The 17,608-nt window shown below is 41.7% G+C and overlaps 4 protein-coding genes across 5 annotated transcripts; 2 read left to right on the plus strand and 2 right to left on the minus strand.

Annotated features, from left to right (window-relative positions):
• Positions 1 to 116: 116 nt before the first annotated feature.
• cfap45 (cilia and flagella associated protein 45) lies at positions 117 to 4,674 on the minus strand. 2 transcript variants are annotated; one of them, XR_011244489.1, is made up of 12 exons: positions 4,175 to 4,290; positions 3,952 to 4,053; positions 3,225 to 3,337; positions 2,880 to 3,024; positions 2,606 to 2,776; positions 2,327 to 2,505; positions 2,014 to 2,143; positions 1,694 to 1,840; positions 1,405 to 1,518; positions 998 to 1,265; positions 688 to 912; positions 117 to 323 (listed from the first exon to the last, which is right to left on the minus strand). XR_011244489.1 is itself a non-coding variant. In XM_069534087.1 (12 exons), the coding sequence occupies exons 1-12, from the start codon at positions 4,175 to 4,177 to the stop codon at positions 257 to 259; spliced, it is 1,590 nt and encodes a 529-aa protein (XP_069390188.1). In that variant the 5' UTR covers positions 4,178 to 4,674; the 3' UTR covers positions 117 to 256. The 2 variants fall into 2 exon arrangements, 1 of the variants encoding a protein (XP_069390188.1); XM_069534087.1 differs by having other exon boundaries at positions 1,072 to 1,265; positions 4,175 to 4,674.
• Positions 4,604 to 11,118, plus strand: slc37a4a (solute carrier family 37 member 4a). The gene is made up of 9 exons (XM_020095125.2): positions 4,604 to 4,819; positions 4,949 to 5,618; positions 5,983 to 6,215; positions 7,247 to 7,490; positions 8,513 to 8,671; positions 8,760 to 8,845; positions 9,633 to 9,746; positions 9,839 to 9,977; positions 10,456 to 11,118. Exons 2-9 carry the CDS (start codon positions 5,471 to 5,473, stop codon positions 10,620 to 10,622), a joined length of 1,290 nt encoding a protein of 429 aa, XP_019950684.2. The 5' UTR covers positions 4,604 to 4,819; positions 4,949 to 5,470; the 3' UTR covers positions 10,623 to 11,118.
• A 66-nt stretch (positions 11,119 to 11,184) lies between these two features.
• Positions 11,185 to 13,232, minus strand: trappc4 (trafficking protein particle complex subunit 4). Its single transcript, XM_020095126.2, has 5 exons — positions 13,052 to 13,232; positions 12,561 to 12,735; positions 12,252 to 12,355; positions 11,993 to 12,119; positions 11,185 to 11,442 (listed from the first exon to the last, which is right to left on the minus strand). Exons 1-5 carry the CDS (start codon positions 13,224 to 13,226, stop codon positions 11,364 to 11,366), a joined length of 660 nt encoding a protein of 219 aa, XP_019950685.1. The 5' UTR covers positions 13,227 to 13,232; the 3' UTR covers positions 11,185 to 11,363.
• A 154-nt stretch (positions 13,233 to 13,386) lies between these two features.
• Positions 13,387 to 15,920, plus strand: rps25 (ribosomal protein S25). The gene is made up of 5 exons (XM_020095127.2): positions 13,387 to 13,528; positions 14,043 to 14,132; positions 14,229 to 14,412; positions 15,675 to 15,779; positions 15,866 to 15,920. The coding sequence occupies exons 1-4, from the start codon at positions 13,526 to 13,528 to the stop codon at positions 15,776 to 15,778; spliced, it is 381 nt and encodes a 126-aa protein (XP_019950686.1). The 5' UTR covers positions 13,387 to 13,525; the 3' UTR covers position 15,779; positions 15,866 to 15,920.
• Positions 15,921 to 17,608: the final 1,688 nt, after the last annotated feature.

Below are 17,608 nucleotides of genomic sequence, written 5' to 3' on the forward strand. Positions count from 1 at the left end.
TTGGTGGAGGTATTATGCTCTGCAGAGTGACATTCTAGTTTTATTTGTTTTTCCACACAAAAAGTCAGATGACAAACTACCAAAACATGCACATAATGATCAAACTTGTGAAACAATTGTGAAAGTGCAACAGAAACCTTTATTTGAGCATACTTATATAAACATTACAACACATTAGTAGTTGCAATATTTTCCTGTGTGAAATTTGATGGAGGAACCAGATGAAGAGACACGCTGAAATCCTTTTGTGACTGACTCAGAGTACGTAGGCCCTTGCCTTCCTCTCCACTTCACTGCAGTATTTTTCAGAGAGCCCTGTCGCCCTGCACATGGACAAATGCATCAGAGTAACACAGTGAGGATACATTCAATATAGAGCAAAGTTGTATTCACCTCCGTCAAAGAGGTTATGTTTTCTAACCCGTCTGTGAGTACACAAAAAACAACTGAAGGGATTAATATAAAACTTGGTGGACGGACAGAACATTTATTCCTTCTTGTTATTCTCTCAGGAAATAATGTATGAGGATGGTATGTATCACTGTGTATAATTTAGTGTGGATTAGAGTAAAAATCTGGATCTTGTGAATTTAAATGTGGTTTCATAAGGAGACTGTTGTGCCATGGTGGAGGTATGAGTTCTACTGAGTGACATTCTAGGTCCATTAGCCTGCTGCTGTTACTTACTTCAGCTCCTTCAGCTTCTTCTCCTTGAACTTGTTGATGCGCAGGCGTCTCTGCTGGGCCTCTTCCATCAGCTGGTCGGCCTCCTTGAACACCTCTCTGCGTCTGGCTACGGCCGAGAGCTCACGTTCCCTCACCTGCTGCCGGATAGCCTCCGAGTGACGGAGCGCTTTCTGACGCTGCTTCTCCTCCTCCTCCATCTGTTTGGCTCTTGCTTCCTCTTGCACCCTGAGGAGAAAGGGGCAGAAGTGTCAGTGTATGTGGAGGAATCACTTTCAGTAAAATGGTAGTAAAACAGAGCATTTTACTACACTGATGAATTCATCCTGCTGTAGGTGGTAGGTGGCAGTTGTCCTTTACTCTGAAACATCAAATCAGGTCTCTTACTTCAGCACCCTCTCAAACTCGGCCTTCTCCCGACCGGCCTCCATCGACAGGAAGTGCTCTTTGCAGTGGACCTGCTCCAGACGAGCCGCCCTCAGCATTGCCTCCTCCTGTGCCTTCTTCACTGCCAGCTCCTTCTCTTTGCTCCTCCACTCTCTGTCGGTGATCTGCTGGTTCCTCCGAGCCCGGAGCTCGTCCTTACAAACACACACAAGAAATTGATTCCAATGGATCCTTGTAACTGTTGTTAAACTGTTTTAATGTGTAATGAGGTTAATTTGGGCTGTTGCTGTCTTCATAGCTTTTCAAAGTCAGCTGGTGGTTTTGTTCCTGCACCTGCTCGGCCTTGTAGTCTTTGGCTTTTTCTTGCTTTGCCCTCAGTCTGGCGATCTCCAGCTCTTTCTCCTTTTTGATTCGTCTCTGCTCGGCTTCAAATTCAGCCTCTCGCTCCTGCAGTGCTCATGAATATCAACATAAAAAAGCAACACTTACAAATGATCATAATGATGAAACTGATCAGAAATATGTTAATGATGTCTTGTTAAACTGAACTTTCTCTGTATTGAGAATTCGTGTGATTGATTTTTCTTCTGTTGAGAGAACAGGAACCTGCTTTATATCTCACCTGTTTTTTCTGGATGTAATCCATGTCTCTAATGTCTGCCAGCTTCTCCTCCTCCCTCCTCTGCTCCTTGGCCTGCATGGTCTCAGCGTTGATCCGCATCACCTCCTCCTGCAGATGCTGCTGCTCCTCCCTCTTCCTCTCCAGGGCCTGGAGGGAGACATCCAGTCAGAGGACAGACACACTGTGTGTGTGTGTGTGTGTGTGTGTGTGTGTTGTGTGTTGTGTGTGTGTTTGTGTGGTTGCACATCCCTTAACATGTACATATATTTTCTCATTTTGTTAGTGTGTGTTTGTGGGTTGTCTCCCCCTGGTGTCCACACCTGGAAGTCTTCCAGGTTCATTCTCTCTTGGTTCTCTCGGACCTGCTGCTTCTCCAGCTCTTTCATCTCCTCGTGTAGATGTTTCTCCTCCAGACGCTGCTGGATCTGATCATAGATCTGCTGCATTCCACTGAAATGTAACACATGCACATGTGATAACATCAGCAAACTGGAAGGCCTTTGATTTTTCTGTTCACTAGTCGCCTACGATCAGAAAGTGGATCTCATGATAATAATATTAAATAAAATAACGATGACATCGTTCATGGGTAAATAATTGTATGAATAAGTTTGTGTGTATTTCTCTGAGGACCTGATCCTCTGCTGTTTGTGCAGCTCCTCAATCTGCTCCACAGTCTCCAGGGCCCTGCGGCGCTCCACCTCCATCATGACGTCCAGACGCTTCTCCTCCTCGGACATCTCCGCCTGGATCAGCTTCTTCTCTTGGATCTGGGCATCACGGATGGCTTGGCACTGAGCGCCCAGAATTTGCTGACGGGAGGACCCCACAGAGAACAGAGGTTCTGATGTTCATGTTCATCTGCCAGTCACTGATTCTCTTTTAGACACTTCAAATATTTTCATGCTCTACCTTGTTGAGCTTTTTGATCTCCTCCTCCTGCTCCATCCTCAGAGCATTGGCCTTCTCCACCAATTGCTGGGCCCGCTCCTGAGCCTCCAGCTCAAGCTCAGTGAGTGCAGGGTTCACTTTACGGGACAGATCTGCCTCATACATCTGACGCTTCCTCTCCTCAGCAGCTTTCTGAATGAGGGATATATTTTTAAAAAACATATCAGGTTTTATTGTCTTAGTGTTAATCTGCAGGTTAAAGGAACATTTGTACTGGAATTGTCATGTTTCCTACTATTTCTTCTTCCCTCTTCCTCTGATAAGCCTCCATCAGGGTCTTCCTCTGCTCCTGGGTGGGAACCTGGGACGTGGACATGATCCTCTTAAACTCAGCTGGTGGGAGGATAATGGATTGTCCTGAAGGATCCTTCAGAGGAACCCTGACAAAATAACAGGTGGTGTTGTTAAACGTCTGAGGTTATTCTCGATTCTGCTCTGTTGCTGTGACCTTTATTGTGACCCATTTTCAAACCTGCAGTATCTTATTTTGAAATTAGATGTAGTTGCTTAAAATGACACTTAGTAAACTAACACACACTGATGGAGTATTTTCGGAGTTGTCCAGTGAGTGTGCGTCTACCTGAGCTTCCGAATCAGGTCTTTGGTGATGACTTGAACCGTTTCTCCCTCTTGGATCTTCTTGTTCTGACCCTGGCCCTTGGAGGCTGAGTGTCCACATTTGTCTGGTGATATCTGGACAGAGTCAGTCAGCAACATCTCACAAACACATATAGCTTGTGATCTCTCCACACATGATGCTACACACCATGACAGACTTGTACATTGTGCCGCTTACAGCTATAAACTGAGACTGGAGTTAGAGAGGGCCGTCCACTAACCAGAAGGTCGGTGGTTCGAACCCTGGCTCCCAAGACACTGAGCCACAAATTGCCCCTGACAGCTGTGCCTGCAGTGTGTGAACGTGGCTTGTAGTGTAGAGTGCATTATGATAATAATATATAAAATAAATATAAATGTATTTCTCGAGCGCATTTCAAAATCTAAGTAACAAAGTGCTTTACAAGGGAAGCAAAATAAAACAGACAGGTCATAAAATCATCAGCACAGCAAAATTAAGGAATCACAAATACTAAAAGACAATTTTCATATTCAATCTAAAAGACATTTATTTTAAATGAATCTCTCTCTCTCTCTCTCTCTCTCTCTCTCTCTCTCAATTATTAACTTGACAGTATCATTTGTTGCCAGCTCAGAAGGAGAACCAGATAGTTAATCAAGTAGAATAATTACTTAAACAGATAAACGAAACAGAATACAGATAATTACACAATATAACCCCCCCTCACCGGTGAGGTGTTACCAAACAGGGTCTCGTCCACCTGGGAGGCGGGGGCTCGTGTTCGGTACCGGCGGGTGTCACCGCTTCTCCTGGAGCTGGACGTGATGCTCTGTGGGGAAGAATATCCGGGGATAATGATCAGAAACCAGGAATAAGAGTCCTCAACGAGCCGCGGCCTTCAGGTGAATGTGTGAATGTGCTGCTGATCCTTGTTTTCACCAAACACTCACCATGTTCCTGGATCCTGCAGCACCTCCTCACTGATGCAGTGTTGTCAGTTGCCATGGGACACAGATGTGAGGAGGGGCCACACACACACACACACACACACACACACACTCACACACACACACACACACACACACACACACACACACACACACACAAACATTTTTAACAACGTTCATTTACACAAATGACAAGTTAAATTGAGATGGATAGTTTCAGCCCTTGTGCTATGATGATTTAATATTATTATTGTTATTATTATTAGAACAGAATGATAAAGTATAATAATGAATCTTCAAAATAAAACATAATGAATTATAAAAAAGAATATCCTAAAAAAGTCTATAATAACTTAACAAAGTTATATTTCTCTAAAAAGTTGTGTCGGTTGTTGTGGGCGGGGCCAGTTGATCACTTGACGCGGAAGCAGCACACGCTCCGCTCCTCCACAGCGCCGTGTCATCAGCAGCTGCTCCCGTGGATGTTTTGTTGTTAATGGAGCCTTAACAACAAGAAGAGTCACAGATAAGTCATTAAAAACTGTGGGACTCATGAATGGATCTCATGACACGTCCATGGCCGCTCCACCGTGACAACACGAGGCCGAGTTATTGTGGAAGAAAGTCTGTAGAAGAGCAGCTGATGAAGTGAGGCGGTGCACACACGTTCTGCTTTCACTGAACACTGCTATTATAGGAAGTGTCATACCTCATGTTAATCCACCGGATAGTGCAATGTTTATTTTTGTACAACAATCAAATGCACATGTCCTCCAGTGTTCGTGGACAGTAAACCTGTGTGTTGCAGTTGAGGATCATCACACTTCACACACCTCCTCTCTGGGACAGGAGCCTCCCCCCTGCTCTGCTGCTTCTATTGGACTCGTCAGTGAATCATTAACCTCATCAGTGTGACTCCTCCCTCCATGACATCCTCTTGAGGGGCGAACAGAGGAACAACACAGGACTAAGAACTCCAAGGTCAAGTAGAAGAACCTTTTTTATGATCAGTGCCTGAGGGAGACAACACATATACACACAGTGTGTGATTGAGGTGTGTTACCAGGCCCTGTGTGACCTGCCCGCCTGCAGCGCTCAGCTAACAATCCAGATTCAATCATCTTTGGGGAAGAGAAGTTGACCATTAACTTCCTTCCTGCTGATTGCAAACACTCTTCCACTCGTCCACATCTGTGCAGTGGAGCCGGGGGCAAAGTTCACTGTCACGAGCAGCAGGAGTCTGTCAAACCGATCGACTTAAATTGTTTCTCTGTTTTTGACTGTTTGACATCTACAATCATGGCTACAGCGAGTTATGGATACTACAGAAGAACTATTTTTCTGGCCATGTTTGTCGGCTACACGCTCTACTACTTCAACAGAAAGACTTTCTCCTTTGTGATGCCGTCTCTGATGCAAGAGATTCAGATGGACAAGGATGACCTGGGTATGAGAGACGAGGTTGTACATTGACTTTGTGCTTGATTGTTAAGTTCAGTGTTAAAAGTTTTTTTAAATCAAACCTTATGCCTCCTTTTTCAAACTAGAATATTGTTATTATTTACCCCTAAAACATTAGGACATCACAACAAAGGATATCAAGAAAATACACCAGCATAACTGAATGACATATAATGTAATAATGAACAAAATAAAACCGTTCGAGAAAGGGTTAGGCTCAAAGCAAAGGAGGAAAACAAATCCAGGAAAGTAAAATACGTAATAAAAATGTCCACAAAATTAACAGAGGTAGCTTCACATGTCATTTTTTATGCCTGAGATATTTAGAAAACCCTGCTCTCTGTGTTCAGGCATGATCACCAGCAGTCAGTCTTTGGCCTATGCTATCAGCAAGTTCATCAGCGGCGTGCTGTCTGACCAGATCAGCGCCCGCTGGCTCTTCTCTATTGGCCTGCTCATGGTGGGAGGCATCAACGTGGTCTTCTCCTGGTCGTCCACTGTCGCTGTCTTCTCTGCCCTGTGGTTTCTTAACGGCCTTGGTCAGGGCCTCGGCTGGCCTCCCTGCGGCAGGGTGCTGCGCAAGGTGAGCCGCATGACAGTAAATCATGCAGCACTGTACTGATACTGAATTCTGTTCTACAGATATAGCTTTAGCAATTACTTAGTGATTGCATTTTTATGTCATTTATTTATATTATTTAGAAGGTTATATGTTTAAATAAGAAATTATGACATAATGGTAGATTTTAACAATTAGTCCTGAAACCAAAATGCTCCCAAACATATTGTACCTCTCTTTAAAACTGCTTTTTTCTATAACATTGAATATTCATAACAAAATAAGCAACAATCAAAGTAAATGATTAGAAAGAAACATACTTATTATTTGGATGTAATGCATTCTATAACAATAAGCTTTATTTATATACCATATATTTTGTCATACAATGCCAAATAGAAAGAAAAAAACACAAAATAGGTCAAACATTTATAAAAGCTTTGTGATAAAGAAAATGTTTTAAGACGAGATTTAATAGACACCATTGATGTTGTCTGTGTGATCGCAACAGGTAAACTCTTCCATAGCATTGAGGCTCAACAGCAAATATTGGTTCACCATCCGTGATGTGGGAATAACCTGCAGGAATTTAGAAGTGAAAACTTAAACACTCTGATAATCTGCCTCATCACAACTGTGTGATTCAAACATAGTCAACAGAGGCCTGGCAACATAACAATCCCACAGCTTTTTAATATTCTATTATTTCTATTTTCCTGTGGTTGTTTTAAAAGGTCAATTGAGAAAATATATTTTTTAGGTTTTGTAATAAAACCATATTCAATAGCACGTGAGCATGTGAGCCTAAATGATGAAACCAGTGTAATGGAATATGTACAGTAGGATTGAAAGGTTCATCCTTACCTTGCTTGACCTCACTAACACCGACTAGCCTGTCACATCATGAAACATGAAATGACTTTTCATCCAGTTATTACTTGCTGTCAGATCACAACCCTGCACTGCTTGGATTATTGTATCCTCCCTCTGTATATCAAAGCTGAGATAGTGACACTGTGTCAGAGCTTTAATTATTTCCTCTCGTCTGCTGTCAGTGGTTCGAGCCCTCTCAGTTTGGGACGTGGTGGGCCATTCTTTCCTGCAGCATGAATCTGGCTGGCAGCCTGGGACCCATTATTGCCACAGTGCTGGCCCAGACGTACAGCTGGAGGACGATACTGTCCGTCTCTGGGATGATTTGTGTGGCTGTCTCCTTCGTCTGCCTGTTTGTCATCAAGAACGAGCCCAAGGATGTGGGGCTGCCCAACATCGAGGTGGCAGCCAAGAAGAGCAAAGGAGGTGAGACTGAGTTTTTACAGAATCATCAGTTTCATAACAATCAGAAGAACTGTGGTCAACACTCTTCTCAAACAATGACCGGATCAGGTGCGGTTTACATTTCCCAGACGTGTGTGTGTGTGTACAGCATGTGCTCCTGTTGTGACTAAAGGTCGGTGACATGGTGGACTCCGTACCCAGAGTGCCCCTCACATGCCACCTGTGTGAGCTGCGTCTCGCTCATGCACCGAAAAAGTGTGAACGTGTCATGTGTGGTTTTAGATGTGTCATCTGTTGATCTGACTAGAAGTAGAGATCCCTCCCACCTGCACCCTGAACACAAGGATGTTATGTTACACCCATTATGTCATGTTTTGTAAAGTTTCAGATACAAGGAAAAACTAGATTTACTGCCCTGCAGTTATATGCCTCTGCCGACCAGTGCAGTTTCAGTCCCTCTAGGTACCTTCACAGTAATATGATGTCATCTTGACCTTTTACCACTGAAATATAATCAGTTCATCTTTAACTCCAAGAGACAACTGGTCAAAACTTTAAGAAATGTCCTGCAGGCTGAATTGAGATTAAGTTCAAGAGACCAAAAACATGATTTGTGAAACCACTGTGACATTGACCATCAAAAATGTAACCAGTTAATCTGTGAGTCTGAGTGAACATGATGTCTGGTGGCGTTCTGAAGATAAAGTGTTCACGAGGAAGAAAAAGGGTTTTGTGAGGTCACGGTGACCCTGATCTTTGACCCCCAAAATCGGATCAGTTCATCCTTGAGTTTGAGTGAACGTTTGTGACAAATATGAATAAATTCCCTCAAGACGTTCCGGACATGTTAAATTCAAAAGAGCAAAAACATGTTTTGTAAGCTCATAGTGACCTTGATCTTTGACCACTAAATTCTATTTAGTTCATCTTTTAGTGAAATTGAACATTTGTACCAGATGTTAAGAAATTACCTCTTGGCAATATTGAGACATCGTGTTCACAAGAGCCATGATGATATTGTTTTCTGTGTGTTTCCTGTTCAGAATCCTTGAGTGAAGAGAGCACACTGTCTGGGTTCCTGCTGTCCCCGTACCTGTGGCTGCTGTCTGTGTCGTACCTGGTGGTGTTCGGGGTGAAGACGGCCTGCACCGACTGGGGCCAGTTGTTCCTCATCCAGGACAAGGGCCAGTCTACACTCATGGGTAGACAGAGGGATAGAACAGACTCCTCCTCCTCTTTGTTGAGCAGCAGCTCATTATTTCCTGTGAATCACTGTGTTGTTCTCCATAGGAAGCTCATACATGAGCGCCCTGGAAGTCGGAGGTCTGTTGGGAAGTCTCGCCGCAGGTTACCTCTCTGACAAGGCTGTGGCCAAAGTGAGTGTGAACATCTGGATGATGTTTGACGTATTGTTAGAAGAGCTGTGTCCCAGAAATTGGCACAATCTTCCTTTTTTCACCTTTGCATGTTTATGTTTTATTTTGGGGAATGAGGCAGGTATTATAACAGCACACTGACAGCTCCAAAGGGTTTTTTTCTGTGGATCATCAATATCGTTTGCTTGTGCAAATTGGAGTCTGCTGCACAAACATTTCCCTTCTACAGATTTTTCCTGAATGATCCGCTTTGTGCACTTAAATGGAGCATTGAAGCATTTAGCAAACAAAAATTGCCACATATTCCCATACACACTGAAGGAAATATAAATTTAGCACAAAATGCATTTTGGCCTTTGAAATGTCAAATTACAGACTTAACAGAACTGGCGGCATTTCAACAGTGTGTCATTTCCAGTATGGAGGCAGTGTCTGCACAAAGGAAATACTGGTAAACTTCAATTAGAAGGGTGCTCAGAGTGGGTAGACCTCCATTAAGATGAACATATTATAACCATGTTAAATAAGGTTTAAAAAATCCTGGATCCACATGTTCATGTCATGCCCCACCAATCCACAAATGTTCATACTGCAAACTAACAGTTTGTCCTATTAGTCCTGGACGCCCTGGTCTTTACGTCAATCCAAGTCAATCAACTCTAAAAATCAAATAAATTAAAAAACTGACCAGTCAACTTTTTTAGTTGATAACTAATGTAGATGTTAAAGTGATTCTGTGTACAGCCAGAAAAACCAATAGATGTATGTAATTCTTTATTTTGTACAGCAAGGCAGGAGAATCTATGGCAATCCTCGCCACTTCATCCTGATCTGCATGATGGCAGGAATGTTTGCGTCCATGTACCTGTTCAGAGTCACAGTCTCTGCGGACAGCTCAAAGGTATCTAACACTCAACATACATGAAGCTCTGACATATTCTTCAATGTGGCACACAGTGTATCAGACTCTGACGTCTCATCTCTCATGTTCAGGTGTGGATACTCGGATTGGGTGCTGCTTTCGGTTTCTCCTCTTACGGACCAATAGCATTGTTTGGAGTTATAGCCAATGAGAGCGCCCCATCCAACTACTGTGGGACGTCACATGCCATCGTCGCCTTGATGGCCAACAGTAAGTTTATTGGTTTTCGAGACAGTTATTCATGTGGAGCCTGCATAAGATGTTGCTAAGTGTTTGTTAGCAACACTCACCCTAACAATGCTAATAATACAATGACATACCATTATCTTTCAATTAATCCTTTTTACTCTTGCTAGTTCCAAAACACAACAACAAATTTCTAAACTCAACCTATAACAGACAAGGAAAGTATCTCATATTGACAAGGCTTGTCACTGATTGGACGGATGCACTGCCCATCTTTTAAACAGGAAGGAAATTTGGATAAAATGTGTTCAGTGATTAGATGTTGTGTTTTCTTATTCGTCGTTTTATTTGCTATTGTCTTTTATTTGTTGCATTTTGTGATTTGAAATTCAGGGCCACTGAATCTAAACCTCACGGTCACAACAGTGCAGGAGAATATGCTCTACAGTTTTCATTCTCTGTCATCTTTGGGAGTGAACAGATCCGTTTGTGTTCTCCTCAGTTGGTGGCTTCCTGTCCGGACTTCCATTCAGCACGATCGCCAAGCACCACGGCTGGGAAATGGCTTTCTGGGTAGCAGAGATCGCCTGTGGCGTCACCGCTGTTGGATTCTTCCTTCTTCGCAACATCCGGACCAAGATGGGGAACATGTCCAAGAAGGCCGATTAAAACACCATTACACCTCATCCTCTGCATCCAGAGGAAAACTGCATATTTTGAGGCAACATCGTCTTAGAATATTTTTCTTACTTGATTTTTTTATACCTCTGTATTTTTTCAGTCATATAACACAGGTGTAAATGTAACTCATCAAAGATGAGGATTTTTTTCTCGGTGTTTTGCAAGATGCTTATTGACATTTACTGTTTACAATCTGTAAACATTGCATCAGTAAAGTCAACAAGTGAATTTAAGTGACTACAGATTATGTATGTCATGCAATGAAATGTGGTGAGGACACAACTACAGGTAGGTTTCCTCTCCTGAGGTCACTGTTGCATCACAGAGCCCAGAGGACAAAACTGAAACCTAGATCAGAAACGTATTATTAACGTGTGTTATACAAAATATTTGTGTTTTTTTTAACATTGTAATAATTAATCATGAAAGAATTAAGACACAATATTTACACAAAGGCTTGAATAAATGATACTTTTTCAGTCAATTATCTTCTTTCATTTATGCTCAGTGGATTCATCACAGAAATACATGCAAACAAAAACAGACTAAATATTAACACAAGTGGGTTTAATCTTTTCAAGTATTTACAAAACATCTAGTATTTACAATGTGTCACATCCCAAGAGAATCCACTTCATTTTCCTCAACAAGGTCCTCAGTCGTAGAAATCGTGATCGTGAAACAATCGTTCAGGGAGATTCATGTTGTTTCTTGTTATTCCTCCCTGCCTCAAGATCCAGCTCCGAAGTTGCCGGCTTTCTCTGCGATCTCCAGCGCGCCCTTCAGATTCTGATCAAAGAGTTCACACCTGAAAATCACACAGATTCACAGTGACACAGGCGCAGGGATGTGTTAGAGACACTATAAGTCAACAGAAATTTAGTGGGCATTATTAGTATCTTTACTACATCCATACTGATGTGTTTTCATTTTAAAATGGTGTTAGAAAACTAACAATTTGCAACAGTAATAATCCCCATGCAATACTAAAACCTGAACACACATGAAACCATTCATATTTACTGGTCGTGTGTGTGCTGAGGAAACAGATTGTCAACTCTGCAAGAGCAGAGATTTCTTTTCTAAGATGATGAGGTGGAACAGTTACTGCCTTCATTGACTCCAAACTTCTCCATCCTTCCATATTATAATGTTCCCCTAAAGTTTTCAAACTAAAAAGCAGCATTTCCAAACTTCTCAATTGTTGGTGCTTAAAAACTCAAGACTAGTGTAGATGGCTGCTGTACACTGAGCAACAGTGATGCATTTTAAAACTAAAATGTAGTAGTGTGGATGTAGCCTAAGACACATAACAACACAGCAAAGTGGAGGGAAACATTATCTTCCCATGTTATTACCTTATTGGCATTTCCAGAGAGTAAAACGGGTTCTTGAGGGCAAAATCTGAATAGATTTCATAAATCTTCCTCAACAGTGCATCAATACCAGATTGTCGAGGGTCAGCCAGCACAATGAACTTTATCCCTGAGAGAACAGAGACGGAACAGAAGGTGAGGTAGATGTCAGTTGCATGTCATTACAAAGTTACAAAAACTATGCACTATTTTACTGGTCTTTATTCTACATGTGGTAATGACACAGTGAGCAAGCACTCACCTGTGAGAGTCTGGAAGCAGTGGAGTTTGAAGACGTCTGTTTCTAACATCTCGATCCCTGAGCTGCCAACATCTGGAGACAGCTGTGAACCTATAGCAAACAACCTGAGGAAATAAACAAAACGGGGGCGTTGATTTCTGAAACACATCAGACCTGCAGCTCTCACATTTGTTCACTTTAAACCAGACTGTTAGAACAGAAGAAGATCCATGTAGCTCATAAGTGCTGTTTGTTCAGATTGTCATCACGGTGACATAAATCTATCTCCACTACACCATCCTCCACCCTCAGGGTAAATGTGAAACTTACGAGTGAAACATGGACGCTAGCATCAGCTTCTCATTGGAGCTCAGGCGTGCGCGTCCAAAGCGAATAGACACAGGATAGTTTGAGGGATCTTTCAAGTACTCGAGGATGTCCTTCCCTTCTCCTGTGTTCTTCCCAATCACATCCACTCCATTGATGGACAGCACTGCGTGTCCCACTGGGGCAGGAAACCAGGAATCAAACACAAACAGACATCATGACACTGTTAACAGATGAACATATGACTGTGTCATGCAGCACAAAGATGAAAAACACCACACAACATGCTAAGGAGGTTGAGTTTTTTTAAATGCTAAATGAAGGCTCACACAGTCAGTCTTTAAGAAGCGACTCAAATGTGTGTTATAACGCACTTAACGAAGACAACTGGTTCATTACTTTACCACATTTGCAGTGTTTTCCAGACCTTCAGCACACAGTAGCAGCTAGCAGCTGACGTGAGCTAACATGCTAATGCTAGCTTCGAGGCTTACCTCTGATTCCGTCGCGTTGTCCGAACGACACGATCACTTTTTCATCGTGGTGTTTGAGCACCAGGTCTAGCGGGAAGCTGAAGGTCTTCTCCGCCTCCGCTCTCGGGACATAGTTGTCGTATTGGTAAATTAAACCTCCAGCCTTGTTCACCACATACACACTGAAGATCACCATGTTGGCGACGCACAGCTGACAACACCGTCACGTGACCTCGGCGGTGTCAAAACACCGGAAAAGTGTAAACGAGCTGCGTTTGTGACCCGATTCACCTTTTTAGAGTGTTTGTGTCCAGATGTGGGAGTCGCACAGATGTTTGATGATCTGATGTTTGCATCTGAAATCAACAGAAACCATAAATAAAGAAGAGAACTCAAGTACCCAGAATTCCTCACCCCGTTTCCGCATATACGGGTTGTCTAAGGGGCACTCGCACGGGTGAACTTCCTTTCGCTCCGACATCTTGACGAGGAAACATGGTGAGGACAGTTTTTCCACGTTTTGTCCAAACTAAATGAAAATTACTCGTCTTTCTGAAATCCCACTCGTGCTATAATTATTCGGAACAGCTGGTGGATGGACTGTGTTTGTCTGTGTTCCGAATAAAGAGCGTTTATTGAGTTATTAGTTGCGTTTTTTACGCATTTAGCGCCAGGCTAGTTAGTTAGCTAGCTAGCTAGCTTGCCTGCTAATTCCACCACGCTTTCAAACTGCTCTGAGGTTACAGACAGCGAGTCGAGCAAAGTAACACTTAATAGCTCCGCTTCAATATTAACAACGTGTATTTAAATAACATTACGTTGGTACTGAATCTGTCGACAGTTGTCGGTATTTAATCATGCTAAAAGCGAGGCTCTAAACGTTAAGTACAGAGACTCGTCCATCCCCATGTCGGCCAGCAGAGCTAACACCAGAGCTAACCCTAGCCTTACGTGCTGCGAGACCCACATGTAGCTTTAATGTGATGGGCTGTATTTTGTCTTCTGATTTCAGCCTCCCAAACAAGACAAGAAGAAGGACACTGGGAAGTCCAAGAAGGACAAGGACCCAGTCAACAAATCTGGAGGCAAAGCCAAGAAGAAGGTACAGTGGTTAGATCTGATCCACAGAGTTACGTATCCTGAATCATGGTCCTGAGTCCACACACATTGAACCCCTTTTTCATTTACTTTTGAGCAGAAGTGGTCCAAGGGAAAAGTGAGGGACAAGCTCAACAACCTTGTGCTCTTCGACAAGGCCACCTATGAGAAGTTGTATAAAGAAGTTCCCAACTACAAGCTCATCACCCCCGCTGTCGTGTCTGAGAGGCTGAAGATCCGCGGCTCTCTGGCCAGGAACGCTCTCCAGGAACTGCTTGCCAAAGGTGAACCTCACCTTTTAGCTCATAGTCCAAACAGTGCATGTTGGATCCAGCAAATGGTTTCGTAAAACATTCACATTTTTTGGGGGTCCAGTAGAAAGGGCTTCTGATGATCTGTTACCTTGGAGCTAGCAGACAGTTCATGTCATGTATGATGAGCTGGTCAATATTTAAAACCCTTGCAAATGATTTAACAGTAATGCATTAAGTACAGAATTAGTTTGCATGTTTCTTAAGGATTCAGTGTAGCACATGTTGCAGATCATCACCATTTTGGACACTAATGGTATTTTATTTAAAGATGTAAAATAAGATCTGTGTTTATCATTAATGATTTATTGCCCTGAACCAGTGGATCTGCAGAAAAGGAGATTAGATATTGTAAATGAGAACATTGCTGAAGGTTTTATTCAATCTTCCAAGTAATGTCGCCCAGCAGAATACACATCTTCTGTTTATGGGAAAGAGGTACAGATAGCTGCCATCTATAGCATTGCCATGCAACATTAAAGTCATCCCATCAATTCAGCCACAGTCATCAGCACGGCTCACTGGCTGTGCACATAAATGTTTACAAACTAAGTACCATGCCTTTTTCTTCAGCATCATTTGTTGTTAAATGACAGTGCTGTTTATAGATAATGTGCAGTGTGATTCTGTTCACAACACTTATCCACAGCTGCAACATCCCCTCACTACTACTACAATATTTTCTTGCACTCCAAAATATTGAGAGTTGATGAAATAAATGGTACAAAAGAGACATTAAAGCATGTTAATATTGTAGTACTCTCTTGTACCCCACTGGATATCAAGCTGACACTTTGATTTAATTGAAATATTTAATGAAGGTAGAACTCTTATCATGTCTTGAGCATTTACATGCCCGTAGTTTTTTGTTTCTTTTACATTAGACTGCATGAATTTATATAAAGCATAAACTAATTTGCACACACACAGCTTTGACATAAATGAACTGTCCCCTCGTCATTTACAGGTAGGCTACAGTGGCAACATGAAACCTTCCATCCATACTTTACTGAAGCCAAAGTTACTGTTTGTTTTTCTTCTGTGTCTTAAGGTAATGGTCAATAAGATGATATTGCCCATGTTTGCACTTCCTCTTGTAAAAAGATAAAAATAAAATAAAACATTTTCACGGACACAGGCTAAATCCAGTAAATTGAGCAGATTACGTAGTTTATGTAAATGTGTGGTTGAAAATCAGATCATGCTAACTGGTAACGTTGTGTGTTGTCATCCAGGCATGATCAAGCTGGTGTCCAAACACAGAGCACAGCTGATTTACACACGTAACACCAAGGGAGGAGATGAGGAGGCGGCAGCAGCAGCAGCAGAGAAGGCATGAGGTAAAACAACTTCAACTGCATCAAAGTGAATGTATCAATTTATTTTCATTTCCCTTCTCTTACCTACACACTTTTTTGTCTTACAGGCCCTCCTGTTTGTTTCCTGTTTATAAAAGGTGAATAAAAATTGTAAAGACAAAATGTCAACTGTGTGCGTTTGGTTATTGGTATAACCAGGATTTTTGCAGTCACTAATTCAGAGAAGGTGTTTATCAAAATGAGACGATACAACTTCCAGCACAATACTGAAAAAACGTAAAATGTCTTCAAGAAATGGGTGAAATTAAAAATGTTTAACAGGTAGCTAAGAGCACGATGAAATGACATCGACACTAACCAGACAACTCAAAGATTTAATATTCTCAGTAGAAAGTGATGTGAGTGTTCTCATCTATGTTGTGTATGAATTGGATGAAAACTCATTTGCAACATACCAAGATTGTGTCAGAACTGCTGCTGGGCCTCAGGTAAGGTATGAAGAACAAACATTCTCTTGGGCAATAAAAATGTTTTTGTCGTGTTTTAGAAACTTGGACACTGAGAAGAGTTGCCTTATTAACTTAATAAGGAATTAATTAATTTATATTTATTTATAATACTTTTCAAATACACCACACATACACATTAAAGATAAAAACAATGAAAGCAGTGAATATTTGAATAAAGGCTTTAAAGACAATAATTGGTTAAATGGTCCATGCTGATCTTGTATTAATCTTATCTAGCCACTTTAAGAAATTTTGAATTCTGACTTTCAACACATTTTTGCTGGGTGGGCTTAGATGATTGTGACATTTTGGGTGAATGACTTAGAGTCTGTCCTCAGTTCTACACCCACACTGTCTACTAGGTGTTGTCATCCAGTAAATTCAAAGAGACAAAACGACTGCAGTGATCTTGTTTTCGTGTTGAGACAGATCAGTTGTAATGTGCAAGAGCTTCATCATTTATGTCTTCCATTTGTCTGAGAAGCCACAGGCATTGCAAGGTTATGAGATATTGATAAGAAATGAAGAAACTATCTCTACTGTTAGATGTTTGCTCGGGGCGTGATAGACACAGGGTCGTGTGATGGATGCTGTCAAGTGTCACTTTGTCACTGACATCACTACCTCAAGCACCAACTAGATGCATGATGCTGAGCAATGCACCAACTCCTCCAGCATCAGAGTCAGAGTAAAATACATCACTGCCTCTGCTTTCTAATACAGGTGACTTGATTTTACAACATCCCAACTTTCCCGTAATTAAATATTTGTTGCAAGATGCTGTTTTAGTTTTTTTCATCTCCATTAGCTAAATTATTTACACATCTGCATTTTTTTTAACTTTGTTTCTGTAGTCTATTCCAGTTACTTTGTGGTGTTTGATTCTCTAGACAAAATAATTTCTTCTCTTTATAATATAATATATCTTAATGGTGCTTCTCAAAACAAAGTTACAAAGTCATGAGAACACCATCAAATTCAACTTTAAGTGCCCTGTATGTAATTAAAGGAAGATTAAAATCAATTTTAAAACATACTGGAGGCTGGTGTACAGAGAATAAAACCAGGATGTGTTCCAACCCATTTACTCTTGTTTAAAGCCAGGCAGCTGAGTTCTACAGTTTCTATTTAGCCATGTAAACAGGCTGTTGCCGTGTTCCTGGCATAATGACAAACAAACATTTGAAATTGTTTCTGTGTCTTTGAAATTTCACATCGGATGAATACTGACAACGTTCAGCATTTTTATGAACCTTATTTCTGTCAATGATGAAAACAAGAAAACACATCTCAACATGGAGCTCACATTCCCGTCATTGTAAAGCAGAGCACAGCATTTAA

This window comes from Paralichthys olivaceus, chromosome 11, assembly GCF_024713975.1.
Source record: "Paralichthys olivaceus isolate ysfri-2021 chromosome 11, ASM2471397v2, whole genome shotgun sequence".
Lineage (NCBI taxonomy): Eukaryota > Metazoa > Chordata > Actinopteri > Pleuronectiformes > Paralichthyidae > Paralichthys > Paralichthys olivaceus.